The sequence below is a fragment of the Neofelis nebulosa genome, chromosome 2, assembly GCF_028018385.1.
Source record: "Neofelis nebulosa isolate mNeoNeb1 chromosome 2, mNeoNeb1.pri, whole genome shotgun sequence".
Classification (NCBI taxonomy): Eukaryota; Metazoa; Chordata; class Mammalia; order Carnivora; family Felidae; genus Neofelis; species Neofelis nebulosa.
Window position 1 is genome coordinate 126,717,821 of NC_080783.1, and position 14,239 is coordinate 126,732,059.

Consider the following 14,239-nt stretch of genomic DNA (forward strand, 5'->3'; position numbering starts at 1 on the left):
TGACCGGCCCGAACAGGCTATTGTGCTCCTCTGTGGAGAGCACATCAGTCATACATGGTCACCCTAGATTCATGTCCTCATTAAGCGCCATCTTTGTAAAAACAGAGAAAATTGGGAAGGAAAAGAAAAGCACCACTATACAGCCAGCTAAACTTTTAACTTAGCAATCGTTTCCACACTATGACTACTATACTATTTCACATGTAGTCGAAGCAAAAGCAAACTGACAACATTCTTTACATGCTTTTTCACTTTTTCCTACTTCTTTCAAATTCTTCAATCTATCATAAAGCAAATTTGAAAATTCTTTCATAACATTTCATTGGTGGGCTTCTACCCAACAAATTAACAATGACAGAAGGATTCCCCTGATGAAATGACAAGCTGTGGAAGATCTGAAATAGTAAAGTTAACCCCTGATACAGTATTAAACTTATTTTTACATATAAAAATAATACACAGTGGGATATTTTATTTAATAAGATACAATCTTTAAGATCAAGAGAGAATATACAAAACTATTCTATGTAGTCTGATGTGATTTGCTGTATAGTAGGAATAAATACATCTGGAACAGAAAGTGTGATGTCTGTTCTTAGAGAAACCAGCAATTACTGAGGGGTTTAAAGCCAAGTGTTGTGCAGGTACCAGGCATAAAAGCACATTGAAACAATGTGACCATTATAAAATAAAAGTCTTAAATCTATAAACAATAACAAAAACACACAAACCAAATGAAAATGTACTAAAATTTAATCATCCATAAAAGCTGTAATTTAATCTGACAGTAAAACACAAGAAGCAATATTAGAGTTGGTTTAGTATATTATATATTTTAGCTTTGAAAGCCATAGAAATCAGTTATCCCAGTTTTTTTTTCCTATAAAAGACCCATTTTTCCAAAGCATTATGCACAAACAATTTTAATTAGAATATAATGACAGAATGATATTTCGTAATTTTTTAAATATAAAATGAAGTCAATGACTCAAAAAGTTATCTGCTGCAATGAGTTTCAGGGGAAATTTCATAATCTATATCATTACAGATATAAAGTATAATGGTTCAACTTTTTAGTGCTTGACAGGGAGGAATCATGATAAAAAGGTCAATATGAAATCATCTGATTATAGTAGCAATATCTAACATTTGAAATGCATCCATGCTCTTTTGTATAATCATATTAGAGTCAAGTATATTTATTTTCACATCTGTTATAACTGCTATTGCAAAGGAGAAATACTATTGTCTTATTTTCCAAGAGATATACACAGAGCAATTTTTTTTCTCCAGGGAGTTTGTGCAAACCAATACAAGATTTAAATTCTTCACATAATATATAAAACAGGAGAAGCCTCTTCATCAGATTTAATTTTTGAAGGTCTGGAATGCTGGCACTTCCCGATTAGGCAACAGTTCTTCATTCCTGTAATCTAGAACATCGAATAGATAGAGATATACATATATATACACACATATATATGTATACATATACAGATACATACATACACATATGTATATACATATGTATATATATGTATACATACATACATATACGAACATATATATACGTATACATACCTACATATATATACGTATATATGTGTATATATGTATATATGTGTATATGAATCTCTTGAGGTCAGAAAATGGTAGTGAACGAGCAGATATTTAATAATATACAAAGAAACAGACTTTGGCTGATTGTTACTTGACAAATTATACTAAACAGCTACAGTAACAGGGCTATTTTAAACTCCTTTTAAAAATGTTTAAAAAATAGTTTGATTGCTTTCACAATCTGACAGTCCTGTCTGTAAAGCAGAAAACAGTGATTACTTTATTTCTATCCCATTATCATCTTATTTTTAAAAGTTCCTTTTCCAAAAAGGAAATGACACCTGTGCATAAAATTTTTTTAACCATTTCAGTACTATAGAATATTAGGATTACCACTTTTTTTTTTTTTTTAAGTTTATTTATTCTGAGAGAGAGAGAGAGAGAGAGAGAGAGAGAGAGAGAGAGAGATAATGAATAGGGGAGGGACAGAGAGGAAGAGACAGAATCCCAAGCAGTCCCCACACTGACAGCACAGAGCCCGACACGGGGCTTGAACTCATGAACCGTGAGATCATGACCTGAGCCGAGGTCAAGAGTCAGACGCTTAACCGACTGAGCCACCCAGGCGCCCAGGACTACCACCTCTAATACTGGACAGAAGAGAGGACACAGAAAGAGCTGATCCCCATGTGCAAAGGTGGAAGACTCAACGTTAGTGGTACTGCTGAGTAGAAAAAAATTAGGTTAAAGAAAGAATTTCCTGAAAATGAATTTCTTCTCTCCTAGTCTTTAAAAATGGGACATACTGAAAAGAGATTAACATGCTTCAATACAATCTTGCTTAAAGGGTAAAGCCAGATAAACTGCCCTCAACATTCACGTACTCTTTTTATATAAATTATTTTTTTTTTTCAACGTTTTTTTTTTTTTTTTTATTTATTTTTGGGACAGAGAGAGACAGAGCATGAACGGGGGAGGGGCAGAGAGAGAGGGAGACACAGAATCGGAAGCAGGCTCCAGGCTCTGAGCCATCAGCCCAGAGCCTGACGCGGGGCTCGAACTCACGGACTGCGAGATCGTGACCTGGCTGAAGTCGGACGCTTAACCGACTGCGCCACCCAGGCGCCCCTGTACTCTTACTAAACATATACAGAACTACTTAAACGTACCCCCAACCTTTGTACTTTTTAAATGAGATCAACATGGCACTTCCAGTCTATAACCACTCTGTGATTTCTTTGCTCTGCAAAGTATTCCGATCACTAAAGAAATGACTTGTTATTTGTTATTATCCAACATCCACAGAGATCTCAGGTGACTTATTGAATATATTGTTAAGCTGAATTATATATCAAAGCCTAAGAATTTATGCAACAGGATGAAAGTCTTGTTTCCAGATCTAGGCCAAGATCTCTCTCGTCTAAGGTAAAACACAACATATGAAGGAAACTTCACAACAGGCCAGGAGACGGCACCTCTTCCCTTAAACGTAAGCTAAAAGAGATTTTCTGAGAACTGGAAATTAAACTAGGGTCAGCTAAGGTAATGGCATCAACAAGACAGCCAACTACAAGAGAGTTAAAGAATATAGATCAGAACAGGAACTGGAGTCCTCTTTTTCGTACCTGTGTACCCTTACCCAAACACACACACCAGCAAATTTTAAAATAATCACCTTCAGGGAGCTAATGATTTACAGTTATTGAATCAAGATTTCACTAAGAGCCTAAAGCAAACATTCGACCAGAAGCTATCTTTCCCAAATCCAAGTACCGAAGGCAAACCCCTGCTGTTTCCTCCTTTCTGCCCATTTTCCTCTACCTTCATTTAAGAAGGGGATACAATTACTCAGTTGTTTCCCTGAAGAGAATGATTCAACCAAGTCTCTGAGGAAGCACGTGTTAGTTAATCTGGTGCTCTGAAAGAGGTAATCTGCTCAATGGACCCAAGAGACTTACAAAACAGTGTAACCAACTCTCAAGTGGGAACAGCAGACTTTCCTCTAACCTGACAAAATTAGTAATAGGCACATAACCAGCATTAAATTACATCATAAATCCACTTCATGAAAATATTCTTTTATGGTATGGTTTAAAGAGTTCATGAAGACAAAGCAGAAACTGTTCAGGGGATTTAATATAAATAGAGAAAAAAAACCCAAATGGTCCCGCAGGGCCTGGTTTCTCAATTGGTAGGCAGCTTCAATGCTGCCACTAATTTCTCTCCAATGGTTTCACTTAATGGAAACTTAAGTGGTACTTACTACTTAGAAGCCTATAGACAAAACATTTCAAAGAAGTCAACCTATACCTATAAAGAAATGACTACCAAAACATACTACCACATATCTAGTGGAACGGCTTGAGTTAAAAGACTGACAATATCAAATCTGGGGAGGATATGGAACTCAAAAACTGCTACTAGACGTGTAAACTGGTACAACTACTTTGAAAACCTTTTTAGAGGTATCTGCTAAAACTATCAGTTATATGGTATTAGACTGGTCATTTCATTCATACACACACACACACACACACACACACACACACACACACAAACACACCAAACAGAAATGATGCACATGTGAATAAAGACTCATGCAAAAATGCACAGAATTAGCCATATTGGTTCTTGAAAAGAACCCAAATGTCCATTAGTAGCAGAATATATAAATATATTGCTAGTACAGTTACATGATAAAAATGAACTACTGCCATATGCAACAAGGATAATTCTCGAAAACATATTTTTAGTAAAAGTAGACATAACACTGGCTTTTCTAAATGTTAAGTTCAAAGAGAGGCAAAACTAACTATGATGTTAGGAATCAGGGTAGGGGTTACATTGGATAGGAATGACTTTTTTTTTTTTTTTAACATTTACTTATTTTTGAGAGACAGAGAGAGAGCACATGAGCAGAGGAGGGGCAGAGAGAGAGAAGGAGACACAGAATCTGAAGCAGGCTCCAGGCTCTGAGCAAGCTGTCAGCACAGAGACTGATGCGGGGCTCGAACCCACAAACCATGAGATCATGACTTGAGCCGAAGTCGGACGCTCAACCAACAGAGCCACCCAAGCACCCCATGGTAGGAATGACCATTATTGATACACACAGGGGTGTTCACTTTGAAATAATTAATCAAATGTGCACTTCAGCAATTTGTTTCAGAATGAACCACGTTCCACTTTAATGTGGCATGAATTTAGGAGTCACCCTGGATGGCATTCTATTCATTCAAACACTATTTTTTGAATTCCCATTCTGTACCTGGCACTGGGGACACAGTGGTGAACAAAACATACATGGTCCTTGCCCTCCGACAGCTTCTTCTCACAGGGAGAGAGACAAATTATCAACAGATGAAGAGATCTATGAGCTATAGGTCCCATTTACAAGTTACAGAAACTGGAAATACCCTAACAGGTGGAACAGGAAGTGGTTTGGGTTGGGGAAAGCCCAAAATAAGAGCATGAGAAAGGCATCTGTTCTGCTTTTGGTACCTTACCTGGCTCAGAGCTGCTGCTTACTGTGGGTCTAAAGCAGCAGACATGATTTCTTTTTAGGCTTCTTCTTTTCCACTGGTGTTTTTCTATTTATCTGTCTGACCAGGTCATAAAATATCTAAATAGAAACAAGAAAAAAAAGTCTTATTCAACAAACATTTGAGATCTTGCTCACAAAACAATCCTGGTTCTGGTAGATGTTATTTTGCTCTTGGATCTCTGTTTGCTGCTTTGTTTTTAATGGCAGGTTTCTTAGAGGACCCAGGTGACCTCAGGGTAAAGCAGGACTCACCAATTTACCATAAGGGAAATACATGTACTCTAAGACATTCAATATCAACCTAAGGAAAAAAAAAATTAGTTGTGAAAAATATGGTAGTGAAGTTAAATTCTTCATGGAATCTTCTATGCTTCAAAACATAATTATTAAGGGAATAATGCTCAACTTGAATCTTCACATTTACTTTATGTTTAGAATACTTCAAATTCACACTAAGTTGCAAGAATAATACCAAGGACTGGTGTATATTCTTTACTCGGATGCACCAATGACATTTTGTCATGTGTACTTTATCATTTCTCTCTAGACATATTCTCTCTTATTTTCTACACCATTTGAGAGCACTCTGCATACAATGGGTCCTTAAATGGGTGAGTATGTACCTCCTAAAAACAAGGATATTCTTAGATAGCCATGTTAGTTACCATGCTTACTACATTTAAGCACGGATATGTTACTCTGTATCATCTACACTGCAGATCCCAATCTTATCAGTTATCCCAATAATGTCTTTTAGAGTAATTCCTTCTCCTCACCACCGCAAATGGATCCATCATCGGATCACACACTGCATGTCATTTTAATCTTTTAAAATCAGTTCTTCAGCCTTCGTCTCTCATGACATTGTTATTTCTGAAAACTGATGGCTAGTAACTTTATAGAATTTCAGTTTGGGTTTGTCTGATGTTTCCTCATGATTAGATTCACGTTATAGATTTTGGGCTGTAATAGGACAAAAGAGATAATGTGTTCCTCTCAGGATATCATACGTAAAAAAGCACATGGTTTTCGTTTCCCGCTTTTTGGTGATGTTAATTTTGGCTAAAGTGAAAAATAAAAAAAGTGTGTGACCACAATTTGAAGTGACAAATACATCTTCATTAAAACATTTCTATTAATACATCTTTTGGGTTCATTCTGGATGAAAAATGCAAGGCATCAAAGACAAAAATACAACAGTACTTATTTCACAGAAGCAGACTATTTTAATTCTGATGTATTTCTATGTTTCATAGTGCTAAGTATGCCAAAGTGTTGGAACAATTAAACAAATCAGCTGAATTTGGTTCTTTGCTATGAAATGCAAATACTCACTAATGACCTGGAATAGAAGCAAATACCGCAGAATCTCCTTACTATTACTGATTTGTGATAAATCGTGCTTTGTAGAAGTGTATCAAAAGGTCCTACCTTTTAGGGGCATTATAGGGACAAATGACACAATCTGAATATGCACTGAACATGGGCTGTATGAATAACAATTTTCTTGATTTTAATAACTGTGTTGTGGTTGTGTAAGAAAATGTCTTTGATCTAAGAGTACAGACACTAACATATTTAGGAGTAAAGAAGTGTGATATATAAACACTGACAAAATGTTAACTGGTGAATCTGGAGGAAGAATAAACAGAAATTCTTATTGTTCTTACATATTTTCAATAAATTTTAAAATATTTTTTAAATCATTGGTTTCCATTTCTTTAAGATGGTGCTCAGATAAAACAATTTCTATTTACTTTTTAAAATGGTCCTCAGATTAGAAGACTAAATCGTTAAAAAGAAGAAAAAAAAAAAAAAACACTACTCCGTGATTTATCCCAAAGCTGTAAGTGATTCGTTTATATTTTCTTTCTGCTTTATCCTCCCCACTCCCATCTTCTTCAAACCACTTAACTTCTCTATTATCTTATTTCTAAGAAAGTTAAAAACACAGGATATATGGACAACATGGCAGTTTGTTTCACAACTCTGAAACCCTTTAAAAACCTAATGTGGAAAAGCCACAAACAGGTTCTCCTTTGTTCCCTAGCCTCAATGAAGAAGCTGTAAAATAAAAAAATAAGTAAATGGATAAACTAAAATAGTCGGAAGAATCAAAACCACACGTTTGTTCATGCCAGCAGTTCTGGGTGTCTGGGACTACACTGACTGATTTTGTAATAATATCCTCAACAACTTTGGCAAACACTGCCCACCTCACAGCCACGGCTGGTTATATGATGAAGGCAAGTGCGAACTATAGTTAAGTATTTGGTTAGATATGCTCAGGGTCCTCAGCCTAGGTTCTTCCCCATTTCTCTGAACTACAGAAAAATCTAAAGGGAACACAGAGGAGTTCCTCAAACCCTCTGCCATTCTCAGTTGGGATGTCTTGATGTATTTCAAGATTATTATTCCAGCCTCAGCAAAGAACAATTAGTTCTTGATTAAGACTGATGTGATTCTGGTATTGCTATGTCCTAGTTCCAGAACATACCAAAAATGGTGTGGATAAGAGTTAAAACATATATACATTCTGATGTAGGTATCAGAGAATTAGAGGGCTACTTAGCCAAGCAGTATGTCCCCGTGTGATTTCAAATTTTTAAGTCCAACAGAAATCACTCATATATTTACAAAGCATTAGCTGTCGGAGGATAGCTGTTTCTATCAAAGGAACTCTGTAGCTGGATTATCAGGCTATAAAGAGAGAGACATTAAAAGAAACTCAAACATTATACTCTAGCATGAAATTTGTATGTCCCTCAAAAGAGTTAAGATCCTTAAACTAGCTAATCTATTCCATTCTGTTTTACTGCTTCCATTTTTGTCTAATAAAGCCTCACGTCGAGGGCTGACTGGAACAAGACTGTCCTGAAAAAGGACCTCTGCTGCACTGGAAACTGCACCCAGAGAGAGGTGCAGCAAGCGGCACGGGGGTTCCCACAAACATGGGATGCTTAAAAGGTAAGGAACACCTCCTGTCTGCTGTGCTCACTGGACCCTGGCCCAACCCAGCCCCAGCTGAGCCCTATGAACTTGGTGGGTAGGTACCAGTGAGAGCGAGAACAGGGACAGCAAGGAGCCAGATCCCTAAGACCAATCATCCTGCAGATGGTGACCCTGCTCTACTGTTTCCCTATCCAAGCTCATGCATCAATCCTAATGCTTTTTATCTCAAAGTGCTTTTTTTGAGAAAAGACTGCACTAAAACTTAAAATTTTATGAGCCACATTTTTCAAAATAACATCTGTGAAGCTGTAATTCCACAACAGAGAAAGCTGAAGCTAAAAGCATATCATACTTCCTTTTTGTTTACTTGGCAGTGAAAAAGAAATGACAGGTGAAGATCTCACTAGGACTTGTTCTCCACTAGGAGGTAAATTTTAGGGCAGGAACAGTGTCTGGATGACTACTACCCCAATGCCTAACACACTGCCAGACACAGAGGCACACAAAAAATGAAATTTATCAATTCTTATGTGCTTATAAAAATTGGTTTTACCTGTAAGAGCAAGCTTTGACATTCTTGGTTATTTGAAAACAGGATTTGCAGCAAGCTTAATTTTTTTGCCTGTCAGATGTTGAAAGTAACTCAGTCATTTTAAAACTCAGACAACAGTGGGGCTCCTGGGTGGCTCAATCAATTGAGTGTCTTACTTCAGCTCGGGTCATGATCTCCCGGTACGTGAGTTTGGGCCCCGCATAGAGCTCTCTGCTGTCAGCACAGAGCCCGTTTCAGATCCTCTGTCAATGTCCCCCCCGCCCCTCCCCCTGCTTGCACTCTCCCTCTCAAAATAAGTAAATATTAAAAAAAAAACTCAGACAGTAGTCCACAACTATAATAATATTAAGTCAACGAAAAGTGACCTACAGAAGCAAAGGCCAGAGAGGAATAGCAAACGCACAGGATGCAGATAACCTAATGCACTCTCAACCCATGTTGTAAGTGAACTGAATTCTGCCTGATTGCCTGTGATGCCACAAATGACCAGCAAACTGGCAAGTGAAGACTTCTGCGCTACTGTGGAAGAAAGAAGCCTACTCTGGTTTTTGTTTTTGTTTTTTTAAAAAAACTTATGTTAAAACTAACAGATGCAAAGACAATCTCTTAAATTTTGGTTGGTTGGTGGGGGCAGGTGGACCTGGGCTGATCTTTTAGGGATCCAGTAGGGTACTGGATTTACACCCAGGCAGGCGGGTGTACTTGTTAAGCATTCCTGTCACAGCTATGTTCTCAAGATAGTGGAAAGCTTGAGTCATGGACAAAAAAAGCCTTGTGCACCTGCTGTATCAGGCCTCAATGACTGGGTGAACTACAGTTCCATATCCATGCTCCCAAAACCTCCTTTTGAGTCAGAAACCAAAGGGAAGCAGGACTCAAAACACCCAACTCTGTGATATCCATGAGGTAATAACTGTATAACATAAGTTGATAAGCTCAATAACTACTTTGATTTTTGTATTTTCCTACTTGACTTTACAACCTCTTCACACATATGTGCATAGGTAACTGTTACAATACAAGGGTAATATGACACTTCTCACCTACCACCTTCTGGCATATCATTCAGAAGCTTAGTGGGACTTTAAACACATTGTTTAACTTAAACTTTCTCTATGCCGATAAGGTAAACGTAAGTGTCCTCATTAGTCATCAAAGTGATGTTATGCAAGTGAAGGAATATGGTTTCTAGCAATTACCTAGAGTTCTGTATAGACTGACAGAATCAAGACTGCTTAGAACAAAATTTTTTCTTCAAAAAACCTGGTTTTGGCTGTTAACTTAAAAGAAAGGTAACTAAAAAGGCACTTGTTTGTGCTGCCTAGCAGATGTAGGTTACCTCATTAACGTTGATCTTTGACTTTGCAGAAGATTCTAAAAAGGCACAGTTACACCACTGTCTTGCTAAATTCTGACCCTGTTCTTTGCCAACTACTCGCTCATCTTCCAGGTCACATTTATTGCCAACCAAAATCATTGGAACCTGTGGGAAGGACAAAACATAATATGAGCACTAGCATACTTGTTACTCTTCTAAGTAAGCAACTACCTGTCACCAATTGAAATGGATTAATTAGGATCGTAAGCTTCACCAAGTACTTAAAGAAATAATATGTACTGTATGCGTATTGAGGGAAAGAAGGTAGATGGAGGGAGAAGAGACAGGAAAAATATGGAAGAGACCCTACTATGCTCACTTGCTAAATTATTTTAAGGCTATAATCGCAACAGTGTCACGTGGACTACTACTAATAGCTGAATTCCAAGCACAAAAATCTGAAGGGAAAGGCAGCTCCTGCAATACAGAGAAGAATGTCTCCACTGGTCCTAAGCGTGGTTTAAGTGCTTCACCTCACAGGTCCAACGAACACCAGAAGTAGTGGCAAGACCAACCCAAGCGACAGGTTCTACTTCTGTATCTGACGTCCAGATCTGAAGACCAGTTTAGGTGAGATGCTAAAAAAGGACAAACAATAAAAATACAGCCGCGAAGCAGCTATGCCTTTCCTTTCTCCCCATGCCAGAAATGCTGTCCCAACTGCCAATTAAACAAGTCGCTAACAAAACTGTGTAACGTCCTTAGATAAAAGGTGTCCACAGAACAAAGTCATCTGTGAGGTGATGGACACTACACCCAAGAAAGGACTGAAGGCACATGTGGATCTTGTGTCCCAAACAATCATCACAAGTCAGGCGAAACATACTAGACCTACAGCTCCATCTTTTTCAGTTATTACACGGAATAGAGAGGTTCACATTACCAGAGTTCAGTGATTTGCATGTAATTGCCTACGAAAACAGAAGTCTCTTCGATAAATTAGTCATGGCAAAGAAGAGAACTATTCATTAGGTTACGGTTGGTAATGAGTCATATGGTAGAAATCCCTTCCGCCTACAGTATTACCCAAAGTTGAGGTCCTGAGCAGGTGCATATGTTCCCATTAATAATGAGAGAGAACACAGGAAAACAGAAAGAAAGGTACACATGAAATTTTATATCCCAATTTAGACAACCGAAAAGGAACTCTCTGTAGTTCAAAACTGAGGTAAACATGTAAAGTATGTATTTCATCTTTGCAAAAAGGTACAACAGCAATGATGCCATTCATCAAATAAGAATTCTATAACAAAAATAAAATGTACAAAATATAAAAATGCAGCTAATGAAAATCCTCAACATAATTCAAAGGAAAACACTGTAAGTAAACACTACCAACAGAATTTTAGAAATGGAACATACCACTATGGTTCTTACTAATGTTCTCTGAACACTGTTTCTGACATAACTACCACCTTTCAAAGCTCAACTCGAGTCCCCCACTTCTTCTACCAAGTATTCTGACTCCTCTTCCTTGCCTACTGCATTTATTAACACACAGCACAATGAGCACTTTACCATACATGCCCTCCTTTTCTAACTATCTTAGCATATAATTTGCAAGTAAATTTATAAAGTTGTAAAAATTTTCTGATCACAGGGACTCTTTTAGGTATGTGGTAGATACCCTCCAAATCCTCTTAACAGAAAAACAGACACTTTTTATTTGGCCACAGAGAAAGAGCAGTATGTCTTATAGAGAGAAATATACTTACATCTTCTGTGTCCTTAACCCGTAAAATCTGTTCCCTCAGGTCCTGTAAGTCATTAAACGTGGACTGAGCTGTGATAGAATATACTAGTGCAAACCCTTGGCCATTCTTCATATACAAATCCCTCATTGCTGTAAATTGCTCCTATAATAAAAAAAAAGTGCAATTATAAATATGATTTCTTGAGTGAATACTAGAACAATTTATATCAGAATAATCACAAAAGTGAGCTACTGAATTTTTCCTACACGTTATCATGATAGGAAACCTAAGACCTATTTTACAATTTCTAGAAACTGAGGTGAATGTTCTTGTTCCCTACTTACATGACTAGAAACCAGAAGGGCGATCTTAAACCACTTTAGCACGGTTTTTCTGTCATTCAGAAAACTGTATGTAGGTCCCTTTTACATATAGATCCTAATTAAATTATTTTGATGCTACTAAAGATGACCTCCAAGAAGTATTGCTAGAAAAGAGAAGTCCCAAGTACTGAATCTTTAGGGCCTCCAATACTAAGGGGTTGGGAGATGAAGACGAATCAGGAAAGGAGACTCAGGACTAACCAACGAGAGAGGGAGAAAGCCAACCAAGTGTTGCTTCCTGGAAGCCGAACGAATACAATTTGCACAGAGGATAGTGATCAACTGAGTCAGAGGTTGCTGAAAAGTCCAAGGGAGCTGAGGATACATGCAGAGGGCAGATCATGAATAATGACAGTCCACCACAGACTTGAATTGATGTGAAAAGGGGGTCAGGATATGAGGATGATCAAAGATGATGGGATAAACGTACTGCAGGTTCCAGGGAAGTTGAAGGTATAAAAGGAAGTGAGAAGGAAAAACAAGAGGTGGTGAGTGGAGAGAGGGATGCTTGAAAATAAGATGAAGGCTGTGTCACAGTTACTGGTAATCACATAGTTTAGGGAAGACCATGGGCGTAAATGGCTGAAGCAGCACGGAGATCAAGACACTGATAGACCGGTGCACCTGGGTGGCTCCGTCGGTTGAAAAAAAGGAAAGAAAAGACACTGATAGGCCAAGGGAAATGGATCATCTATAATGCCATATAGATTCTATTTGGATACTAAAATCACCAAGAATTCTAACTGAAGCAGCGATGGAGAAAGTGAGCCAAAATCTTCAAGGAGTAAGGAGTAATCTGGGACACGATTAATGAACATCAACTACTTTCCAAGCTTCATGCAAGGCACTGGGGACACAGACAACTAAGATACTGGAGAAAGATATCTCCGGTAAAGAACTTCTTAATTTGGACAAGAGGAAGAAAAAAGAATCCTCGCACACTTGTGGAGGTGATGAATGGGGTAAGTATTCTTTAACTTTTGGGGTGTCTGGGAACACAGGGGAATGACTGCTGATTCAGAAGCTAAGGAAACTGGGGAGATGGAATTACAAAAGGGGGAGACAGTGAGTCAGCAGATCTAAGAAAGATGTAGTTCTAACGATCCCAAGCTTTCTCCTGGAATCAAGACCCATTTTCCCACAAAAGAATGGAAACATACAGTTTAATTAGTATTACAACTGCTCCAGCCTACTTACATGCTTTTCCTAATGACATGAAACTTTATCATCTACGAAATTGTTTGGAAAATTTGTGCTAAATTTTAAACAACTTATAACATTTAAGAATAGCATCCATTTTAAAGCTTAGAACTGCCTAACAGGGAAAGTCTATATATATGTATATGGAGAAAAAAAAAAATCGCTTAATGTGTGCATTCTTTTGTGGCAGTATAACAGGAAATCATTAGTAATTACTAACAAAATTATACAGGAGATGACAAAGGAAGGCAATGAAAATAAAAGCAAATACTTGGAGCTCATACTACATAACAGGCATTGTGCCAAGTGATTTATAATCATTATCTCATTTGATCATTATAAGCATGCTATGATATACTAATGTCATTATACAATACTCATTTAAAGAGGAGAAAAATGAGGCTCAAAATAATCCTGAAGATTTTTGTCAGATTTTCTGTCACCAGCCCCTTGGAATGTTAAAATGCTAATAAAAAAGCAAAAACAATTCTGATAAAAAATAGTGACTATGGTGCCAAGAGACAGATTCCTACCTTAGGTAGGAATGAACCCAGAGAAATACCTACCTTAATTACAATTCTGGATTTAAAATATCTTTTGTTAAAAGCAGTAATAGGGTAATCTTTACCTCCATATAGGGAGAAGATACCCAACACACACATTTGGGAGGTAAACCTGACATACAATTTGAGAGTGATACGTGGGTATTAAGTACATGTTGGAAGCAGCTGTAAGAAAATCTAAGAAGCCCTACCTTTAGGTAATTTCTTCTTAATCAGAGTAATTACTTTTACTTTACTCAGAGGAACTATTCAGATGACAAAATCTGTTCACTAACTAAAATTTATCAAAAAAAGAGAAAACATCCTTACTGTTCCTGCTGTGTCCAGGATCTCAAGCATACACTGTTGGCAATCTACTTCAACTTGCTGTTGGAGAAGGGAGGAAAAATGAAAAGTATTATCAAATCAAAAT

General features: G+C 37.4%; 1 protein-coding gene across 5 annotated transcripts in view; it reads right to left on the bottom strand.

Moving 5' to 3' along the window:
* Window positions 1-735: 735 nt before the first annotated feature.
* Window positions 736-14,239, bottom strand: part of RAP1A (RAP1A, member of RAS oncogene family) — a 79,050-nt gene continuing 65,546 nt past the window's right edge. For 4 of the 5 annotated variants that reach the window (XM_058716215.1, XM_058716211.1, XM_058716212.1 and 1 more), the window contains exons 4-8: window positions 14,137-14,193; window positions 11,703-11,843; window positions 9,949-10,092; window positions 5,067-5,182; window positions 736-1,433 (exon numbers count right to left, since the gene is read on the bottom strand). In XM_058716215.1, the coding sequence (XP_058572198.1) occupies window positions 5,096-5,182; window positions 9,949-10,092; window positions 11,703-11,843; window positions 14,137-14,166 (402 nt within the window). In that variant the 5' untranslated portion in view covers window positions 14,167-14,193 and the 3' untranslated portion in view covers window positions 736-1,433; window positions 5,067-5,095. The remainder of the gene's footprint in view (window positions 1,434-5,066; window positions 5,183-9,948; window positions 10,093-11,702; window positions 11,844-14,136; window positions 14,194-14,239) is intronic. The other variant, XM_058716214.1, reaches the window with a different exon arrangement.